At 39.9% G+C, this 22,488-nt stretch overlaps 2 protein-coding genes and 1 long non-coding RNA gene across 7 annotated transcripts in view; 2 read left to right on the top strand and 1 right to left on the bottom strand.

The window, feature by feature from the left end:
• Nucleotides 1–1,216, top strand: part of BLTP3B (bridge-like lipid transfer protein family member 3B) — a 38,172-nt gene extending 36,956 nt beyond the window's left edge. Inside the window, exon 21 of the mRNA XM_035127511.3 lies at nt 43–1,216. Within this exon, the coding sequence (XP_034983402.2) occupies nt 43–165 (123 nt within the window). The 3' untranslated portion in view covers nt 166–1,216. The remainder of the gene's footprint in view (nt 1–42) is intronic.
• Nucleotides 1,217–2,341: 1,125 nt separating this feature from the next.
• On the bottom strand, nt 2,342–8,757 carry LOC148684604 (uncharacterized). Its single transcript, XR_015945851.1, has 2 exons — nt 8,074–8,757; nt 2,342–3,878 (listed from the first exon to the last, which is right to left on the bottom strand). It is a non-coding gene; the product is annotated as an uncharacterized LOC148684604 (long non-coding RNA).
• Nucleotides 8,758–8,782: 25 nt separating this feature from the next.
• ANKS1B (ankyrin repeat and sterile alpha motif domain containing 1B) overlaps nt 8,783–22,488 on the top strand; it is a 327,182-nt gene continuing 313,476 nt past the window's right edge. For all 5 annotated transcript variants that reach the window (XM_088651954.1, XM_088651950.1, XM_088651949.1 and 2 more), the window contains exon 1: nt 8,783–9,584. In XM_088651954.1, the coding sequence (XP_088508080.1) occupies nt 9,451–9,584 (134 nt within the window). In that variant the 5' untranslated portion in view covers nt 8,783–9,450. The remainder of the gene's footprint in view (nt 9,585–22,488) is intronic.

Here is a 22,488-nt window from a genome sequence, read left to right as displayed (position 1 = left end):
TATAACACTATTAAATTCTTAATTTCTACTTTATTATTCCAGCTGATTGAAGAAAATGAATGTCTTAAACAAGAACTAGCCAAAGCTAAGACAGCTCTTGCTGAAGCTCACTTGGAAAAGGACACCCTGCTTCATCAAATGAAAATGAATACTGAAAATAAATGATGGAAGACTCTATAATTTTGCACTGGAACAAAAAAAGGGATACATTTTAGACTGTTTTTGGAATCTGAGCCCTGAACAAAATTTCTGCAGAATAATCAGTTCTGTCAACATCTTCAAAGAATTAGGATGTACTTCTCTTTAGCCTGAATTTAAGATGCAGTGATGCAGGGAAAATCAATTTCTATGATATGTTACTAATTTGTTTAATAGGTGGTGGCATGAATAAAATGTACCATGTGTCATTGTTAGGCTATCTTCATTTGTGAAGATAAAGTTCTGTTACTGGTAGAAAATAGTACTATTCAAGAGAGATTAAATTTGCACTATTAACTGTAGGTGGGCACAACATGGTCCAACGTAGCTAATTAATACTGATGTAATCAGCCAGAGACTGGGCCTAACACCAACCAAACTTGCCTGGGAATGAGCACCCCCTTTATGCCTGCATTCTCAGCTGTGTTAATGCGTTGAAACACTCTTGGAAAGGTGTGACCCTAGAAAATGAGGAAACACTCCAACTGTGCTGGAACCATGCTAATGTGTGGTTTCTTTTTATCCAGTATTTGTGACCATTGTACAGTGAAGTATATTGGAATGGTGCTTGGTCAGCTGATCTGTCACTAATTAATGATTAGACCAGGGCTTTTCAGAGATGATCACTGGTCATTTGTAGGAACGTTCCTTACTTAAACCTTTTAACAGATTGGGTTTGTTATTTTTTGTAAAAATGTAATCTAACTGTATATTAATGCACTTGGGAGGGGGGGAATCAAATAACTGCCCTCTTGGTCTTGTGAAATTCCATTAAAAATGTAAAACTGCATTATAAATTATGGGCTACTTGTAAAAAATTAAATTCTAGTTTTCAGCTGAAAACTGTTGCAAATATATAAATAAAAAGCACAGATTTCTGCAGGAGGTTCTAAGTTTTTAAAATAATGAAGACTACGCCTAATAGGAAAATTCACTTTGGATAGACCTTTCTTAATCATTTTGTTGAAAACATTGTCTGGTGTTTTGTTTTGTCTGAATTATACAATGTTTTACGGAATTGGGAAATACCTTGTTTTTAAAAGTGCAAACCAGAGCCCTAATATCTACAGTTCTGTGGTTGGAGTTTTAACTGTGTGGGGAAGTGAAGAACTGGCTTGTGTAGAAGTGTCTGTAATTAATTGTTTCTCCTGACAGCAAAAATGGGAGAGTGTATATATACACTTTCCATTTTGCTGGTCCAGCTTCCACTTCCTCTCATAAGGTCAGCTGCAGTGATGATCTTGTGGTTGAAATGAGATAACATTTTTTCCAAAAAAAGAAAAGAAAAAAGATCTTGTCATTTTTAATAATTTCTTATCTATAACTTGAAGTGTCATATGTAGTATACTCTGGGATTGCATTTGTACTCAGTGCACATCATCTCAGTCATCTGGTCAATTTTGAAGAACTCCAGCTCTCTTCTTGTGTCATTCCCAGTAGATGATTCTGCATTAAGTAGCAAATGTCTTTAAACAGATGATCTTACAGTTTGTATTATTACATTTCATCCAGTTCCTGTAACTCCAGACAGTGAGATCATTTGGTCCATCCATGTTATGTTTCAGTATTTAATTTGTACAAAAAAATATTTTTATCTTGACATCATCAGTGCATTATCTAAGTTCCAGTTAAACAATTTGATTTAGTTGAGGAGTTTCACTGCCTCCTAAATATGGAGCCTTGCTTTCCAGAAATACTTTGATGCCCCTTCAATTAGGTTTTAGCCACATGCTTTACTAGACATTTTTTATAAAAAAGATTCCCAACGAACATTCATTTATTGCTTCAATTACAGCAAGCTGAAGGATTTCAAGAGAGCACCAGCTCCATCTAGTGAGAACTCTGTGAAGCTTCCTCTTGGATTTGGAAATTTGAAATGCATTTTTAGTTTAGTTTCAATGGTAAACTGTTATAGTTAGTCTTTATGAGGGTTTTAAGAATGTAAAACCTACATTGAGCAGAATGTCAGCCTTATTACAAATTCTTTTTTATGTGAATATTATGTGAATGTTAACATAAATAGCACAGGAGGCTCAAATGCAATTTAAATCTCACATATAAAAACAGCCCTTGGCTTTTGACCTATACAAAAACCCACTGCTTCTCCCCTCACCCCAAATGAAATGTGAGATCAGTAGAGCCATTTTCATAAGCAATTGTTAATGCTTTTATTCCAGAATACATCCATTGTTAGAATACAGCCACTAGTCTTTCAGTTTATTTTAAAATGTAAAAACTGATTTCAATATCCTTTGGAACATGGCATGCATGTATTGTCTTTGTTAAGTACACATGCCAAAGATGGGAAGAGAGGCACCTTTGGGGAAAACTCCAAACCTAAACATAGTAACACTTTTTGAAAACCAGCTCCTCCTATTTAGCTAATCCAATCCTCAAAACACCTTCCCCCTTCCTTCTAAATCAACTTACCAGGCATGACAGAAGGAACAGGAGCATTGCAGCCAGGATTACAGAGGGAAAGACAAAAATCAGATTTCAGCCCTTCCCCCCTCGTTTCAGCAATAGCAGTAACCCATGAAAACAGAACTCCCAAAGGCCATCTTGATCGTGCTTGCAATGTGCCTGAGAGGAAGGAAAGGTTCAGTTTCCCTCCACAACACGGCTGAAATAGAAAGCAGCTGAGCTTTGGGAGATCAAGGGAAATGGAGGGTGCAAAATGGTAAGGTAAGAATTGTGGGTCTTGTGAAGCATATGGTTTTCTAGAGGTGAGCTTTACTAGTTCCCCAAAGGTCATATCACAGCCCAGCATGGTTCACTGGCAGCTTAACTTTTGTGCCTAGTATTTTGCAATAGTCTTAAATCTCTCATAGAATGATGGAAAGGTTATGGTCATATAAAGTACTCATTATAGTACCTGCAAAGAAACCCAAACTGATTTTATCTGAGCCACCTCATTGGAAACACAAAACAAGCAAACAGAAAAATGTTGCTATCTTTGTGGACAGGTGTACAACAAGAAGCTAAAAGCAGAGGAAGAGACAGGGCATTGGTAGGTACTAATAACAGATTCAGCATCAAGAGCAATAGCCAGAAAGCAGGCTGCAAGGAAGCAAGGCCCAAAGCATGCTCTGCTAGACCATGGACAGCTCCAGGATAGCATATGACACACTTTGCCAAGCTGCAGGGCTTTGTTGTTGCCTTTTAAATACAATTATTTACTTTTCTGAACTCCAATCCCATGAAAGCATGAACAAGATTAGAGGGATCAAAACCTATCCTGAAAACTTCAGCTTCCACAAGTTTCTGTAGCTTCACAGCAAGACATTACAGTGAAGCATGAGATCTTGGGCAGCTAGTGCAGTGGTTTCCTGATTGGTTCTGGCTGCTCTCTAAGGTGATCTGAACAACTTATTTCTGAGTTATAGCAAGTTCTACTATAGCAAGGTCTACTATGATGTGCGCTACTGTTCTTGGGGCATGTTAGCTCCCTAATACCAATTCTTCTGACTAGTATCCAAATCAATAAAATGAAAACCCACATTTTAAAAGTTCATAGTATGACTAAGGCAAAAGGATAAGAGGGGTCAGGGAGATTGTTGATTTGCATTTTAAAGAAACAAACATGATGCATGAAGTAGTGTTCATAATGTCACTTAAGCACTTAAGTCACACTTTTCTTTTCAGCTTGTTCACTCACTGCTTCTCCTGGATGAAAAAACCTTGAGAGATAAAATAGAAACAAAAGGTTACCTGAGAAGAGTTAATAGCAAAGTCAGTGACAGATTTAATACAAGGTGCCACTGCTGTTGTTCTGTGAACTTGGAAACCAAAAAGCGTATTTGGAATGACCCCAAGGAATTCCTGATTCCAACTGATTGAGAGAAATAGTGAACCTGTTGCCCAAATTATGTACAAGTTGTATTCTGGTTAACCTTTGGTTGAAGATCAATCATACAGTCATGTAGGAAACTGTTCCCCAGTGGTACCTCTACTTACGAATAACTCTACTTATGAATGTTTCTACTTACGAATGGAGCTCCGTCCGCCATCTTGGATGTGGTTTAGATAGGATTTTTTCTACTTACGAATTTTTAGATAGGGTTGCTTCTACTTACGATTTTTTTCTCCCAATGCATTCCTATGGGATTCGACTTACAAATTTTTTAGACTTACAAATGTGCGTTCGGAACGCATTAAATTCGTAAGTAGAGGTACCACTGTAGTCTCTGAGGTGGGGAACAGGAACTGGTATAATGAACCTAAAGACTCAGCTATACAGCTGCAAATAAAACATTTTAAGTGTGTTTTAAGTGCATTATAGACACTAGACAAGATGGCGATGGTACACTTATGTCAAATTCAATATATTTTTCAAAAGGTTTTTTAAAAAAGCATTTTCACAGCGTTTTTTATATGTGTCAAGATTCCACCTATGGACAGAGGAAAACACACATCCTCAAGCAGGTTCTGAAACCTTGCTATTTGATAAAACTTTCTTAGTCAGAAACTGCCTGTAACCCATTTTTAGCATACCTTCACTGGGGGTCAGGGATTTAAAGTTAGAGGTCTAATGGTAGAATACACAGAAGTCATTCAAAGTTTCCCCAGTGAGTTGTAAAGCTTTTACACAAAATCTTTACAGGAAAATCTACTGGTTTATACCCAAATGTACAGAAATTGTTCAAGGCACTATATTAAGACTGATTGTTTTCTATTCAATCTAAAGTTAGATCAAAACTCTGTTAAACCCTTATCAGTAATGTCTGATAAGTTTATCACCACAAATGAAGAAGAGGAGGAGTTTGGATTTGATATCCCACTTTATCACTACCCGAAGGAGTCTCAAAGCGGCTAACAATCTCCTTTCCCCTCCTCCCCCACAAAAGACACCCTGTGAGGTGGGTGGGGCTGAGAGACTTCAGAGAAGTGTGACTAGCCCAAGGTTACCCAGCAGCTGCATGTGGAGGAGCGGAGACGCGAACCTGGTTCTCCAGATTACGAGTCTCTTAACCACTACACCACACTGGCTCTAAGTTGAATGTTTCCAAATACTTTTCACTGAAAACTCTAAAAGTAGTGGTAACCTATGAAATGAAGAGAGCTGCTTAAATTCTTCTTCTAGTTTTCAAACACATTTAAGCCTATTTGACATCAGAGGTTTTGCCAGTCATTATAGTGTTGAGATTTCTTGAGATGAAGCGTGAGAAAAGCTTTTTGCTGATGAAAAGGGAGGAACTTAAAGGGGCTCTTCATAAATTGCATATTACTGTCGTGGGATCATACATCAGTGGCTGAGTCACTACATTTTAAGTGCCAATCAGGAAGCAACATGGAAGGATTAAGGTACTTATATAACTCTCATGATTTTCTATGCCAGGAACTGCCAGCTGCTGCATGTTCAGCTGTTCTGAGAGGGAAGGAGAAGGTGCAATGAACCATGTTTACAGTGGAAGAGTTTAAAAGGGTCATAGGCAAGAGTTGCCTTGACTTGTGTGACTTCTAATATGTCATTCGGCTGAGAAACAGAAAAAGAGCTATCATATTTTAAACTTATTAATCTTTTTCTGGAATATGTAGGTTAAGGAAGTCATGGGGGTATAGATTTTGTTATACCGTACCTGTATCCTTCATTTTACAAAAAGCAAGTGAATAGAACTTGAAAATAATATCAAAACACTTTACATATTTTATGAATTGTCCCCTGAAATCTTAATATGCTCATTCTGCAATACTGCTTGGTAAATGTGTAATTTAATTGGAGCTGATCCAGCATATTATGTAGACCATATTTCCAAGACAGCCATGCTGTGCAAGGATAATTTCAAGGTTTTGACATGAGAATGGCAGCTCCTGAAAACCCAGATTTGAGGAGGCACATACTAATACTGGCATTGTGTAGGGTGTGTGTGTGTATAATCTGAGCAGATTCTAATAAAAACATGATGTGCCAGTTCTGAGCAAAATAGATCAAAACAGAAGAGACCACTCATACATCCATGTCCTAAGCATTTTTAAAGACTCAGTACAAGCTTGAAGCACAGTCCCCATCCCCCACACATAGTACTATCCCATTTCATACATGCAATAGCATGACTCATGAAAGAAAATGTTCTAATTTCATTCAAAATTTACTTTTTCTACATTTTTAAAATTACACGGGACTTTTATCATCAGAGCTCAAGCATGGTATCTACACCATCTCTGGGTCCTGGTACAATGCATCCTTCTCAGCCATCCACTTAGGTTGAACATTGGAAACATCTAGCTACAAAACAACATATAGTAGAATGTTAGAAGTCTATTCACTCACAGCTCAGTTTATACCCTCTCCAGTATGTCATCTACTTGTGTAGAATGGGGGTACATTACCATTCACCTGCTTTCTGAACATCAGGCATAGCAGAAGAGACTTCAAGTACTAGATAACCATCATATGCACTCTAAGAAAGAAAAGGAGCTGCTGCTAGCCTATATCAACTTAAGCTTAGCAGCTACAGCTATCTTTTTGCATAAGTCATTTGTCATTTGCTTCAGCAGCAACACCTTGTTTTACTATGGTATAATCAGTTATTGCTTTGGAAAACATTTTTAAGAAAGAAAAAGAGAAAAAGACATATGCTAAACAGAACAGGTTGATGTGGGATAGCAATAATTTTCATTTGAGAAACCCTATGGTATGCCATTCCTCGATGTTTCTCATCCCTACTTTCTGTTCAGGTGCTGTTAGATGGTAATCCTGATTCCTTTTTAGAATTTAAAACTAGCAGAGGGCAACCTTCACCAATGCTGAACTAAACCTGAAAAAATGCAACAAATAGGGAAGAGTACAATATTAAAGGCTGAGCTGAATTTCTGTACAGAATGCTTTATCTTGAGGTTTGTCAGGGCAGGGACAAAACGCATATAAAAAACAATGCTAATTGGGGATAAATGAATATTTTCAAAGGGTTTTTTTTGTTGGGGGCTTACCATTGGTGGAATCTGAGACAGACTTTTTTTTTAAAAAAAAAAATCCTGCTAGAAACAGGAAGCTACATTATACTGAATCAGACTACAGATCTACCTTAATCAGTATTGTCTACTAGGGCTGTGCAACTGCTCCATCAGAATCCTGAGGTGACTGTGCAGACCCAAGTGGGGCATGCTTAAAGTGATCCAAAGTAAATACCCCCCCCCAAAGCTCTTTGGAGATTGTTTTTTATTTTAAAAAGTCAGGCAGCCCATTTCTAAAATGATAGAAAAAATATGAACAACATAATATACAGTAGGTGCCAGGATGGGGGAGAGGAAGGAAGGAAAGGAACTGGATCTTGATCATTGGGAGTAGAATCTCATCCAACACACTCCAATCACAGTGCTTGGAGGGATGGATGTTGATATAGGTAAGGTAATGGCTCGCCTCTCCAAAAGGGTATGGAAGAATATGATGCTAATAACCAATACTGCATGCTGATTTAAGGTAGTGATACGTAGGCAGCTTAAAAAATCTAGGACTGTTTTAGACGTTATTAACTAGGAAGGCTAAACCCTTACAGAGTAAAACAAAAGAAAGATTAGAGAAAATGAAGAAGAACGTTACAGTATAATAAATTTGATTTTAAAAGTTGTGTTAAATATTTAAAGATGTACTAAAATCTGACCCCATTGCAATAGCCTCAGATATACATAATGCAAGTTCCACTCTCCAGAATAATGACTCTACAGAGTGTGAAGCAAGAGTTATAATTCAGTTCAGAGAATTAATTAAAAATATTAAGTTTCTTCCCTATGAGGAGCCAATAAAAATGAGACTGAAGTACATAAGCCACCATACTACATAGAGGTAGATAACTATATTATTACTGACTGAGAAGAAACCACGGGCAGGATAGCTATTTTTTTTTTAATTAAAATAACTCCTCCTCTAATACTCACCAGGTTAGTGGACTTGGCTGTAGTAGTGGAAGTGCCCTGCTGCGAACTTGCACCTCTAAATATATAGGGGAACCAGGCAACCCTATTCTTTAAAACAGGGAAACTCTGGATTCCATAATATTCCCACCGTGGATTCAAAGGTGCCATTTTCGTAACAGCCCTACCCAGTGGGTTTAGAGAGGCAAATCTGCCTTCATTAGCGGCTGGGGTGAGGTGTGCGGTGTGAGGACACCCTTTTAAAAAGCACGGTGACGGTGGACGCACCGACAGCAAACGGGAATGGCGTGATTGCTGCTGCTGGAATGCTCCCTATGGGTCGCCTCCTGCTCTGGAGAACCCTAAGTGCCCCCCATATATCTCCCCTCCCCTCCCCGCTCCCCTTCTCCCAATGGGCAATCCTGGCCTGCCTCGCCACTCCCGTCGCAATGGGGAGGAGGGGTGGGAGGGAGCGGGCGCCCCAGCTTCCTCCTGCGAAATGTTGTTTTTCTACTTCTACTTCCCCACCCTGACGGGACTACACCGCGGGCTTACAAGAACCCCACCTCACCCTCCCAGCTCCTCCCTCTCCACTCCCTCCCTAACGCTATTCCTGCGTGAGGGTGGGGGAGCGCGCGCCACAGCCACGGCGCGCGCAGCTCCTCGTCCCCCTTTTAGGGCAGCCGTTATCGATCGAGCCGCGCGCGCGTATGTATATGTGCGCGCGCGCGACACCGCAGTGGAGCGCGAGACGAGCTCCTATTACAGTTGCCGCCGCTGCCGCTGCTATTTGGGCGGGCTGGACAGCTGAAGGAGGGCAGCAGAATCCCTCAACGCAGCGGGAGCCGGAGCAAGGGCACGCGACCGGGAGCCAGATAGGGGAGGGGGGGGACCCACATAGTCTGCCAGCCATTCAGAAGCGGAGAACTCTTGTCTCCTCAGCAACGGGCCTGGGTGGCCAAGACTGCGTCTCCCCTTATTTCGTGCCCTCCTGGTCGTTAATATCTCCCTCACTCTTCACCCGCTTCAGCCTGGCACGAGAGCTGAGCACTCTCTCTCTCTCCCCGCTTCACCAAACTAGAATTTGGGCAGAGGGTGGGGGAAGAGTCTTTCTTCCTTTGCGCCCCCCCCCCGCTCTATTTTTCTTCCACACTCCACCCAGAAATGATCTGCTGAAAATAGGAGGAGGTGATTTCCCCTCCCAACCACTGCTCCTGCTGCTCCTTTTTCTGCTGTGTTCTGTGAAGGCTTCAGGAATATCCCTAAATCGCTCAGTCTGACAGGCGAGCAGGGAAATTATTTTTTTCTAGAGAGGGTCCATTTTGGGGTGGGGAGGCGGGGATAACTTACACAGCGTTTTGGGGGTGGTCTCGTGTGAAGGTTCTCTGATGATTCCTGACCATGGGGAAGGACCAGGAACTGCTGGAAGCTGCTCGCACTGGGAATGTGCCTTTGGTGGAAAAACTCTTGGCTGGCAGGAAAGGAGGGCTCCTGGGCAGTGGATCTGGACCTATTCCTTTATCCAACTTGCTGAGGTAGGGATATGGTTTCCCAGCAGGTGCTGGGGATAGTAACCTCCTCCTCCTCCTCCCCTTCATCATCATCATCACAACCACCACCACCCTCATTCTTGCAGTATTATAGTAACTATAAAGTGTGTCTTTCTTCTGAATATGTACAGCTGAGGGAGAGGTATGTGTCCTATATGAGTTTAAAAGCAACTGGCCATGATGTTATTGACATAGTAACATTTGCATTTATCTTCTTCAGTGAATCGGTAGGAACTTGCATTGGCTTCATTACTTGTACTGGGGTAGAACTTTGGAATATATTGGACAACTTGATGTGTACATGCACATTCTTTCTCTCAGGTTTTCTTTTTTCATCTGGATAAAAAAATTAGTTCATTTGATAATTAGAGGCATACTTGCACATTTGTAAATATTTGCAAATAGCCTTCCTCCGTTGCCTTATGCTTACTGCCCTCATTTGCAACAGAAATTAGCCATGTGTCTCATTAATAGGACTATACTGTTAAGAAATTTGAACTTCTTGGTGAGAGGTCAGCTACAAGCAATAGGTGCAAATTGTATGCAGTCAGTGATTAACATTTTCAGAACTATATGAGACTAGGTTATTAGGCATTTCTAATCCTGAAAGAGCTTATACAATGTGTGGGATAGCATTTACTGTAATGTAAAGCATGAATGGTACAGTATCAAGTATCATTCTGCAGGTGAGAAGAACATTTAAAAAAAACACAGGTATTTGACTTTAGTCAAATAAAAGAAGGTCTGCAGCACACAGTTCTCTGTTACGGCAGACACAAGTGCAGCAAGGGAAAATGAATTGGCATGCTATTGACCTAAAACTTGAACTAATCATTAAATGTGTTCCACTGCAAGAACAGAAGCAGGCCTGAAGTAATGAAAATTGTTTCAGTGACAAGCAAAAAAGGTCATGTAGTTTCTCCATAGTAGCAGGTTTAATATTTTGTCAGGCTGCCACAATATCTTTTTGCAAATGTAGTTGTTTTAAAGGTTATTAATTTTCACCCACTTTTTATATTTTGCAATGGTTCAATAAGAACAACATTTTTGTTAGTGTATTGGTTGGCATAGTGAATATATAGGATTGTTTTAGTAGTATAATTATATAACTTGGGTCAAAAAGGAAATGTCAGTTAATTTGATGAATTTTAATGTAAGCACCATTAATTAAACATGATTTAAAAAAACAACAAGAACCCTACACATACCAGAAATTCACTTTGATGCAATTAACATCCATCTCTACTATAATCAGTCTGTACAGTTCTTAAATGTTTACTTTCTTTGGATTCCTTTTAATAGAGCAGTGTATTCCTATACACAACTCGTTAAGATAATTTGATGGCTTATTTTTAAAAAGAGGGAATAGATAGAAGAGATGCATTTGTAATGTAGCCTGAAGACTACTGTACAATGGTGGGTATTATAGAAAACTGTTGACTACTAAAAGTAGAAAGTTACATTAAGTGCTACCTGGCACTATTTTTAATAGAAAGCATTTTGCTGCACTTTCCCACTCATTTAGCCTGCTTTTGGAACCTTTTTAAAACAAGACAATCAATATATGACAAGTGTCACTCAGGTTACTCAGCAAAGCTAAATTTAAGGACCTATTTGCAACAAGTACAACATGTACATCTTTATCAGTAAGGATGGAAAAATATTTCTTGTTTTTAAAAGTCAGTTAACATCCAGGGTTGTATTCTACTAAGTTATAGAGCAGGCTCACTGAAATCAGTTTGTTCATTGATTTTATTAGGTCTACCCCGACTTAATTAGATGCAACACTGAACATTTGCATGGCAGTATAGAAAACAAATAAATAAAGGCACCACCATCACATCAAGTACCTCTTGAGCTTCTTTTGATAACTTAGAGATTGTTGATAACATAATAAATGATCAGATACATAAATATACATCATATTGCCCTGATATTGCATTAAATTGCTGTTGGATTTAATGGTTTCTTATGTTCCTAGACTTAACAGTATCACTGACATCATAGTTGCTTGTCTGTTTTTCAAGATCAAATCCTGGTGGCAATTGTGAATTCACTCACAGATGTAGTTTTCTCTGTACAATTCCAGTATTAATTAAACCTTCATTTGTGAAAACTGATGGACTCTCAAATTGGAATGCTTACTACAGTGAGATGAACAAAGTTTGCAGCTGTGTGTCTGCATATTGGCATATACAAGTGGGAATATTGTGGTATCATGACCCTAGGAGAAGGATCATTCACAGGAACTTGTGTCTGGAAGCTTGGAAGTGAAACAGGCCATTCAGAAATAAGCCAGCAGCTTTTGCATTCTAAGGTGGAATCTAGGTATACAAAATTAGTTTAGTTTGTATCTTAATAATTGTCAAAAAATACCTACAAGCTTGTTTGGGCAGAGGTGGATTTAGGGGAGAGTGATTGGTTTGCCTGCACTGAGCCCTGAGCTGAGAAGGCGTTGCAGCAATAACTTAGACCCTCCAGGTATCTCTATTTTCCAGGGATTTCCCTGATTTAGAAAAGCCACCCCAGTTTCTGATTTGATCCCAAAATGTCCCGCTTTTCCTTAGGACGTCCCTATTTTCATTGGTTAAATGTTAGAGGGTATGGAGTTATTCGACTTGTGAGCTGTCTGAAAGCAATCCTGTATAGGGAAGTATTTTTTAAAAAATGTTTAGTGTTTTATTATGTTTATATATATATATTGGAAGCTGCCCAGCATGGCTGAGGCAACCCAGTGAGATGTGTGGGGTATAAAGAGTAGCATTATCATTATGGAATGGGATGTCCCTATTTTCATTGGAGAAATGTTGGAGGGTATGGAATAGAAGGCAAGAGGCCAGGTTGAAATTACTAGGGCCTAGCAATCTAGAAGGGGTCCCATGGCCTCACTATCTTACATTTGTTTTATGTAATTACTAATAAAATATATATTTCATATTAAGTGCACACACAATTCTAAATAACCAGCTTACAAACTTGTGCTGTGAACTGAGCATTTGCGACTCTATATGAACATTTGCTTCTGCGATTTGACAGTATGACAGTGCAGTCTCATCTTATTACACGAAGTCACATTTGTATGTTTTTAAGTGAACACTGCAAATACAACAAAGTTGTTGTGTGATACACATTGTGCTGTGTTACACATACAAGTGTAACATTTAAAGTACCTGTATAGTTAGTTGAGCAATTATTATATGAGTGCTTATATTATTGATATTAGTCATTAGGATCTTAACATTCTCAACAGGTACAAAAAAAAAATCCTTCCAGTAGCACCTTAGAGACCAACTAAGTTTGTCATTGGTATGAGCTTTCGTGTATATCATCTAGATCAAGGGAAGTAATAGTACCACTGTATTCTGCTCTGGTCAGACCTCACCTGGAGTACTGTGTCCAGTTCTGGGCACCACAGTTCAAGAAGGACACTGACAAGCTGGAATGTGTCCAGAAGAGGGCAACCAAAATGGTCAAAGGCCTGGAAATGATGTCTTATGAGGAACGGCTTAGGGAGCTGGGTATGTTTAGCCTGGAGAAGAGAAGGTTAAGGGGTGATATGATAGCCATGTTCAAATATATAAAAGGATGTCATATAGAGGAGGAAGAAAGGTTGTTTTCTGCTGCTCCAGAGAAGCGGACACGGAGTAATGGATTCAAACTACAAGAAAGAAGATTCCACCTAAACATTAGGAAGAACTTCCTGACAGTAAGAGCTGTTCAGCAATGGAATTTGCTACCAAGGAGTGTGGTGGAGTCTCCTTCTTTGGAGGTCTTTAAGCAGAGGCTTGACAGGCATATGTCAAGAATGCTTTGATGGTGTTTCCTACTTGGCAGGGGGTTGGACTGGATGGCCCTTGTGGTCTCTTCCAACTCTATGATTCTATGTGTGCATCCACACTTCTTCAGATACAAATATTATATTTATTATTAAAATAAAAATGAGACCACACTTGTATTTTAAATCCCTTGTAAAGATTTTTTCCAGTGGGGCTCAAACCTGCCTTCATTGGCCCTGGGGAGAGAAAGGTATATAAAAAAGAGAGAGGAAGAGAGAGAGAGAGAGAGAGAGAGAGTGGCAGAAAGAGGAGGTCCCACCTTGTGATACAGTGGTACCTCGACTTACGAACGACTCGACAACCGAATTTTTCGACTTACGAATGGGGCAAATGGCCGCACGCTTACGAATTTCTTGACATCCAAATGGAAACCGCGGCGGTTTTAGATAGGTTTTTTTCGACTTATGAATTTTTAGATGGGCTTGCTTTGACTTACGAATTTTTCCGTTTCCAATGCATTCCTATGGGAAATCGCGTTTCCAATGGCACTTTTCGACTTACGAATTTTTCAACCTACGAAGGTGCCTTTGGAACGGATTAAATTCGTAAGTCGAGGCACCACTGTACTTTTAATCCCTATCATTGCAGTACAGTCAAGTTGCGCTCCGCGCCGAACCCGGAAGTACCAGAACGGGTTACTTCCGGGTTCGGTGCGCGCACATGCGCAGAATCACTAAATCACGCTATGTGCATATGCAGAATCACAACCCGCATGTGCGCAGACACGCAGGTGCGGGTTGCGAACGCTGCGAGTTGCGAACATGCATCCTGCATGGATTATGTTCGCAACCCGAGCGTCCACTGTACTGAATTTTCAAATATGAAACGGGGATATAGCTATAGCTAGGTTAGCTGTACACCTTTAAACTCTACAAGTCTGGATTAATGGGAAACCTGGATTTTTTTTTCCATATTAAAAATACTTTATTGAAACTTTTAAAATCAAAACAGCAAAAAATAAACAAACATTCTTCCATAATATTAAAATCACATTGCAGAAAATTGACTACATTTCATACACACAAAAAGTATTGCCTTTATAATCTTTTCGCTCTATCCTTAACTAAAAAATAACTTCCAAACTCGCACTCACCACTTAGCTGTACTATACTCCAATTACTTGCGTTATTACACCATTACAATTCAAGAATCTGAAAATTTAGATCTTTCCCCTTCAGTTTAGTTTCTCTAGTCCTCCCCACCCTGCTTTAAGTTAAACAGATCACTAGCTCCGTCCTGATATCCTTTTTTTTGAAATAATCCTCTAAATATTCCCATTTTTTGCTAATTATTTGTTTGGATTTATTCCTAATTACTGCAGTCATCCTATCCATGCTAACAAAATCTATTAATTTTATCTGCCATTCTTGTATCGTTGGAGCTTCAGCTTTTTTCCACTTTTGTCCTATCAGCAGCCTCGCCGCTGCACACGCATAGAGAAAAATACTCTCCCTGTCCTCTGGGAGGTTTTCAGGGATCATACTTAACAAAAAATATTCTGGATTCTTCTTAAACGTAAACTTCAACATCTTCTTCAATTCCTCGTACACCTCCCCCCAGAATTTGAATATTTTATCACATCCCCACCAACAATGTAAGTAATCTCCCACCTTGTTCTTACACTTCCAACAATTCTTATCTTCACTCTTATATATTTTGCCTATTTTCTCCGGAGTCAGGTGCCACCTATATAACATCTTCATCATATTCTCCTTTATCCCGGTACAGGCCGTAAATTTTAATGTTCTCTTACACAGTCTGTCCCATTGGACTTTATATATTGGCCTCCCCAGGTCTTGAGCCCATTTGATCATTGTACTCTTTATCTCCTCATCTTTCAACTCCCATTCTAAAAGATATCTGTAAATTTTAGATAATAATTTAGAATCATTTTCAATTATTAATTCTTGCACTTTCGATTTTCCTTCTAGGAAGCCTTTCTCCTTGTGTTCTTTAAATAGGCTCTGTAATTGGAGATATTGTAACCAGCTGGTACAGCTGGTTTTGATCTGGTCGTATGGTTTCAACCTTAACTCCTCATTTTCTTTAATTACTACATCTTGGTAGGTTAACCAGGTTCCCTTCTTACATCTCCCCCCCATTGCCGTCATTTCAAGGGGGGAGGCCCACCAGGGTGTTTTCGGCTCAATTAAGTCTTTAAATTCTTGCCAAGTCTTGAGAATCGTTTTTTTAATTATGTGGTCTGAGAATTGTTTATATCTCCCTCCCTCTTCCTGTAACAAATAGGTATGCCACCCGGTTACGTTCCTAAATCCTTCTACCACTAAGATCTCTTCATCCTCCAATAACAACCATTCCTTAATCCAGCATAGACATGCAGAGGCATGGTAAATTTTAAGGTCCGGGACCCCCCAACCCCCTCTTTCTTTAATGTCAGTAAGTAGTCTGTATTGAATCCTTGCTCTTTTGCCTCCCCAAATCAATTTGCTTAAATCCTTTCTCCAATTTTCAAATATTTCTTTTTTCCACACAATGGGCAGCATCTGAAACAAAAATAATATTTTGGGAAGAACAACCATCTTAATTGCGGCCATTCTGCCTGAGAGAGTCAAATTTAACTCACTCCATCTTTCCATCTCCTTTTTTACTTCCCTCCATACTTTCCCATAATTGTTTTCAAAAAGTTCTATATTTTTGCCACTAATTTCAATGCCTAAATATTTAATTTTCTTTACTATTTCCCATTTTATACTATTACCCAATTTTATGGTTTCTTCCTTCAATATATTTTTAACTATCACTTTGGTTTTTTTCTCATTAATTTTAAGTCCAGATATTGCTTCAAATGTTCCCAACGATTTCCTCAGGTTGTAAATGGATTCTTCTGGGTCCTCTATGAATACTAACATATCATCGGCAAAGGCGTTAATTTTGTATATTTTATCTCTTACCTTAATTCCTTTAATTTCCTCGTCTTCCTTGATTTCAATTATTAATAATTCTAATGACAAAATAAATAATAATGGCGAGAGGGGGCACCCCTGCCTCGTTCCCCTATTAATCTCAAATTCTTCCATCACTTCCCCATTTAGAATTAACTTTGCAAACTGTCTATTATAAATTGAATTGACCCCCTCCATGAATTCCCCCTTAATTCCAAATTCAATTAATGATTTTTTCATAAATTCCCATGAGAGCGAATCAAAAGCTTTTTGTATATCGAGAAAGACGAGGGCCGCTTTTTTGCCTGGTGTCCAATCTAAGAATTCTATTAAATCTAAAAGGATTCTTATATTCCTCGCCATCTTCCTACCCGGAAGAAAGCCCTGCTGGTTCTGGCTGATGACTCTATTTGAAATCTTCTTCAACCTGTTGGCTAAAATATCTGCAAATATCTTATAATCGACATTTAGGAGAGAGATTGGCCTAAAATTTCCTGGTTGTTTAATCTCATCATCATCCTTCGGGATTAATGTAATATAGGCTTCCTGCCAAGATCTTGGGACTGCCCCTCCCTCCATGATGTCGTTTACTAATTTCTGATATATGTCTCCTAATTCATCTTTGAAGACTTTATAATGTAAACTGGACAAACCATCCGTTCCTGGTGATTTTCCTATTTTTAGCTTTCTAATGGAGTCATGGATTTCCTGCATGGATACTGATTTATTAAGAGACTCTATTTCTTCTTCACTAATCTTTTTTCTTTTGCTTTTGGCAAAGAATTTTCCTATTTCCTCTTCATCAATTTCCCCTTTTTCATATAACTTTTGATAAAAGTGGGTAAGGCATCTTTGAATATCCTCTCTTTTTGTCAATTTTTTACCCTTATCCATTATCCCTGTAATCAACCTCTCCTTCTGTAATTTCCTCAGTTTCCAGGCTAGGAATTTCCCCGCTTTCCCTCCCCATTCAAATGTTCTTTGTCTGGCCCATCTAATTTTATTTTCTATCTCCTGACCTATTAAAACTGATATCTCTTTTTGTAAAACCTTGATTCTCATTCCCACTTTCTCATCTTTAGGGTTTCTTGCTAATTCCTTTTCTTTCTCTATAATTTCTTTTTTAATTTCCTCCAATTTTTTTTCTCTTTCTCTTTTAATTCTGCTTTTTTGTTGGATATACAGACCCCGGACGAAGGCCTTACCTGCCTCCCACGTCGTCGTAAGCTCTACTCCTTCTGTGGTGTTATTTCTATAAAATTCCTTCAATAGCTCTTTCGTTTTTTTGACAAATATTTCGTCATTTAGGATTCTCTCGTCCATCCTCCATCTATTAAATCTCCTCCTTATTCCTCTAATTTTGGTCATTATTGGGTTGTGGTCAGTAATAGATTTTGCCATTATTTCACTTTTATCTACTTTCTGTAATAAACCGGGTGTCAACCAAATCATGTCAATTCTTGAAGATGTCTTTCTAGCCTCTGAATAATATGTGAATTTTTTCTCTCTCAAATTTTCCCTTCTCCAACCATCCGTTAATTCATAATTTCGTGTCAAATTTAAGAAAGCCTCCGGTAACCTCCCTCTTCCTTTTTCCCCCTTTCCTGATCTATCCAATTCCGGATGTATTACCCCATTGAAATCTCCCAATAAAATTATTTCCTCATCACTTATGTGTTCCCCCATTTTCCCTCCCAAATTTTTTAAAAATTCCCTCTTACACCCATTGGGGGCATAAATGTTGATCACCACTACATTCCCTTCTGGTAAATATAGACGTACCCCCACCATCCTGCCCTCGTCATCCTGAAATAATTTTTCTGATTTGATACTTTGTTTAACATAAATGACTACCCCTCCTTTCTTTTTCTTGTTCGATGAAATAAATTCCGTCCCTAGTCTTTTATTGAACAATATTTTCTCGTGTTTTTGCGAGATATGCGTTTCTTGTAATCCAATAACATTCCATGAATTTTTCTTCAATAGGCGTTCAATCTTATTGCGTTTACACTTATCATTTAAGCCATTAATGTTCCATGAAATAATATTAAAATCCATAACTTTATTTAATAATTCCCTAAATTAAGCTCTTTAAATCGGCTTCCCAAATAAGGATAGCCGTCCAGGTAGGAATCAGTAGAGGAATAGGTAGCACTAAGCACTAAGCAATCTAGTCAATCACAATTACAGAAAAATGGGGGCACCTATAATCGGTCAAATTTTAAGGTTACTTGTTTCAATTAAGAGGAGAGGGAGACCGCCAACTCTCAGAAACTAATTGGTCTTAATAATACCTAAAACAATTACTCTAGTTCGTCTTTCTTTTCCTCTCTATCTTTGAACAATTCTTTCTTGTTTCTAGTACAGAATTTTTCTGCCTCCTCCGCTGTTCTAAATGTCTTCTTTCTACCCTTAAATTCAAAGGTGATCCCCTCAGGGTACTCCCAAATAAACCAAATTCCATGCTTTGTCAGGGCCTCTGTCACATTCTTATAGGCCTGCCTTTTGAGTCTAAACCTTCTCGGAATTTCTTTAAAAATTGCTATTGATTTCCCTTCAATTATCAAACTCTCGTGTTTTTTCCTTTGTAGAATCTTGTCCTTCAAAAACATCGAATTCAAAAACAGCATACAGTCTCCAGGTCCTTTGATATTTTTAGCTCTATCTAGACGAATTCTGTAAATTTTGTCCACATCCAATGCCAAGTCCTCCTCCTTAACCTGTAGCCAATCCGCCAAGCCCTTTATTATTTTCTCTTCTATCTGTTCGTTCGCTGTCTCCGGCACGCCGCGCATCCGTAGAACCAGCTCCCTTTGCTTCATTTCGAGAAGGGCTATTTGATCAGCTAAGTCCTCTTGCATTTTTTTTTCATTTTCTTCCTCTCTTCATCTTCTTTCTCTTTTGCTGCCTTTATTTCCTTATTTTCTAGCGTAATTTTCTTTATTGTGTCATCTTGCTTTGTCATTTTGGTTCCCAGATCCTTCACTGCCTTGTCCAACTCCTTATTCTTGCCAGCCAGTTCTTTCATTTGGCCAGCCAGTTCCACAATCATTTTAGAGTTCCCTTCTATTTTGGATTCTAAATTCGATTCCACAGAGTCCAATTTTTCGTTTAGGGATTTATTCATTTCTGTAATTAATTCCTTTATGTCGGCTAGGGGGTCATTACCATTGGGAGTTGTCATTGACTGTCTTCTTTGTTGGTTCCCTGCCATTGCTGTTGAATTCCCTTGTTGCTCTTTATACTTCTTTAAAGGCATGCTCTATTTAACGTCAGTCTTTCTCTGCCGTGACAGAGCCCTGCTTCTTCCTTATGGGAGTCCCCTTCCCCCACCTCTAGCAGATCATCTCTGGTATTTTAGTCAGCAGTAAAAAAAAAACCTGTAATACGGTGTCAAAGAATAAATTCGGGAGAGCCTGGGGGGCAGCACTGGGGGGAGGTGCGCCTTTGAAATATGCTCTGGCTTGCCTTCAGTCAGTGTCCGCTACAGCAGGCAATTAAGCTGCCCAGCAACAAGTTGCTTTGAAGTCTCTCTTGCCTGCCAGTCAGACGCTGTCCGCTGGTCGATGGTACAGCCCCTTAGCCTCTCAGTCGTGCATATCGTCACGTCGCCTCACTCCCCGTTCTTTTCTCCCCCTCCCTTTCAGCCTTCCAGCCCGGGCAGGCTTCAGCGTGTGTTGGCACTGATCCAATTCGCCATTTTAAAACAAAAGTTTCAATCCCGATTAAATCTCAAAAAAGTCTTTAACGTTCGCTTTTACCCCTCAGCACTTAGTTCTTTCTAGTCTGTGGTCTGTTTCGCCGTATCCCTTCGCTTCCCTTTTTTAAGAGAGGGGCTGCCGTTCGCAAGTTCAATAGCGGTGCGATACGAGTTTCTTCGACTTTGCCACCCGCCCGCGATCTTATTAAGCCCTCTTAGGCGTTCCTTAATTTTACTCACGGGTCGGTGTATCCTTTCTCCGTCGAAGAGTTCTGGTGCTTACTAAACGAGTCTTAGGGCGCCGCGTCCGCAGACACTTTGTAGCTGACAGCCGATACTGTTGCTGTCGCCGTGGCGTAAGGCTCCTCTCTGCCGCTCCACCTCAAAGGGTGCCGCCGCCGAGTTCTGCCGTTGAAACGCCGCTTTTTTTCCCTTCGGAAAGGGCTCCGTACCCTTGCCTTGTCTTTCGGGGGGGGGGTTAGACGCTTTCCCCCCCTTTAAACCACCGCTGTCTGCAGATTAAGCTCCGCGGTGTCCGGAGCGTTCTCTCTCCCGACCCGATCGTTAGCGCACCATTACCGGAAGTGCCAGGAAACCTGGATTGTTGTTGTTGCCCACACCTCCAATTGAAGAAATCTTGATGTTTGCTCTACACTGGTTTGAGAATTCAAGAATACAGCAAACCACTGATGTTTTAAAGCAGACTGTGGAAGTGGAGCAATGAACTGTCAATTCAGACATCAGCCCACCTGTGTATCTGACTCTTTATTTGGTCATCAGGTTGCAGTTACAGCATTAGTTAGAAAGTCACTTTATTAGCTAGGGAAGTGTAGTGTTACAGAGGGAAGTGATACATAAAATCATTACATCTTTTTAAATGTAAGTGGGATTTCTTAGTGGTTTCCATATTCTGGTTCTACCACTATCAAAGATGATTCAGAATCATAGGGGACTATTCCTCCTCGGGCTTTGCTGGATTGTTTTCAAAACATCATCAGTTTAAATACTTCCAGCGAAATGGCTTTCCTTTTGTGGGCATATTCAGAACAAGGCCATCTCCAGGTTTTAGAGGGGTTTTTGACAACATATTCTCATCCAATTGTTTGCTGAACTCCCCACAATTTGCTCATGGCAGCAAATTTGTGTCCAGCATGGAGGTGCCAGGTGCCTCAGATTGACTGCAGTAATATACAGTGTGAAGATGCTACAACTCCAGTTTCTCACCTTCTCCTCATTCTGTGCTAGGTTGTAAAAGCTACACAAGCTTAACAGAGAGTCTTGCCAATGATGTGTCTTTCAAACCATGGAGAGTTTGTTTCTTTTTCTTTCTTTTTTAAAAAAGAGCTCTGCAGAGATGGAGGAGAAGAAAATCAATTTCTTGTATTGCTGCTGAATTATGAAGTTCATTCCTTTCCTGGGAAGAATAAGTTCAAGATTCATGTTGTTTATGAGCAACCCAATGCCCTGGGGATAGCTAAGACTGACTCTGATTCTTCAAGTGAGGAAATGACCTATGCTGATGAGAAATTTTGAAGCTAGCAAGAATCTGGCTAATTCCGTAAGAAGGAAGCAGGTTTCTGATTCAAGAAGACTTCAGGGGAGAGCAATGGTATCCCATTTGCAGAAGGAAGCTAATCAATAGGAAATGACAGAAGAGAAATTATTATCTTCCATCTGCAAATGAGATACCATTGCTCTCCACTGAAGTCCTCTTGAATCAAGAGACATGCTTCGTTCTTACTGAATTGTTTGCTTGATTCATCCATCCATTTGCCACTGAAGGAGCAAATATCAAACCATCCATCCAAGTGCCATATATTCCCCCCCCCATTGGGCAGAGGTTGTGGGTATGTCTAAAGTGCAATGAGCTCCTGGCTCTCTGGGAACAAGAGACCTGGTAGACCTGGAAAAGGGAAGAGAGAGAACTAGTGGTGGATGCAGCTTTCAGGGACATTGTAGCTGTTTCCTACTGCCACAATGACTGATCTGCTGTCAGGGAGAATGAGGGTCTCAAATAAGGAAAGTGTCACCTTGAGGAAGAGGGAAACATTTCCTTAGAAGGGAAACGAGGGGGACATCTATCCTCTTCTGCTGAGGATACTTCTCCAGTGGGTGGAAGGATTGTGGTAGTAGGCGATTTGATCCTTAGAATCATATATAGTTGGGTGTGCAATGGACATACAGACCGCAGGGTGAATTGACTGCCTGGTGCTAAGGTTGAGGATGTTACCCACCATCTAGATAGCCTGAGGAGGAGACAGTGGCTGTGGTGCTTGTGGGCACCAACATCGGGAAATGCAGTCACGAGGTCCTGGAAGTCAAATTTAGGTTGCTAGGTAGGATGTTGAAAGCCAGGACCTCCAATGTAGCTTTCAATGAAATGCTACTGGTCCCACGCAGGATCAGCCAGCTAGGCACAGCTTTGTGGTCTCAATGCTTGGGTGAGACAA

Source organism: Zootoca vivipara, chromosome 9, assembly GCF_965207765.1.
Source record: "Zootoca vivipara chromosome 9, rZooViv2.hap1.1, whole genome shotgun sequence".
NCBI lineage: Eukaryota > Metazoa > Chordata > Lepidosauria > Squamata > Lacertidae > Zootoca > Zootoca vivipara.
This window is presented reverse-complemented; position numbering and strand designations above follow the sequence as displayed.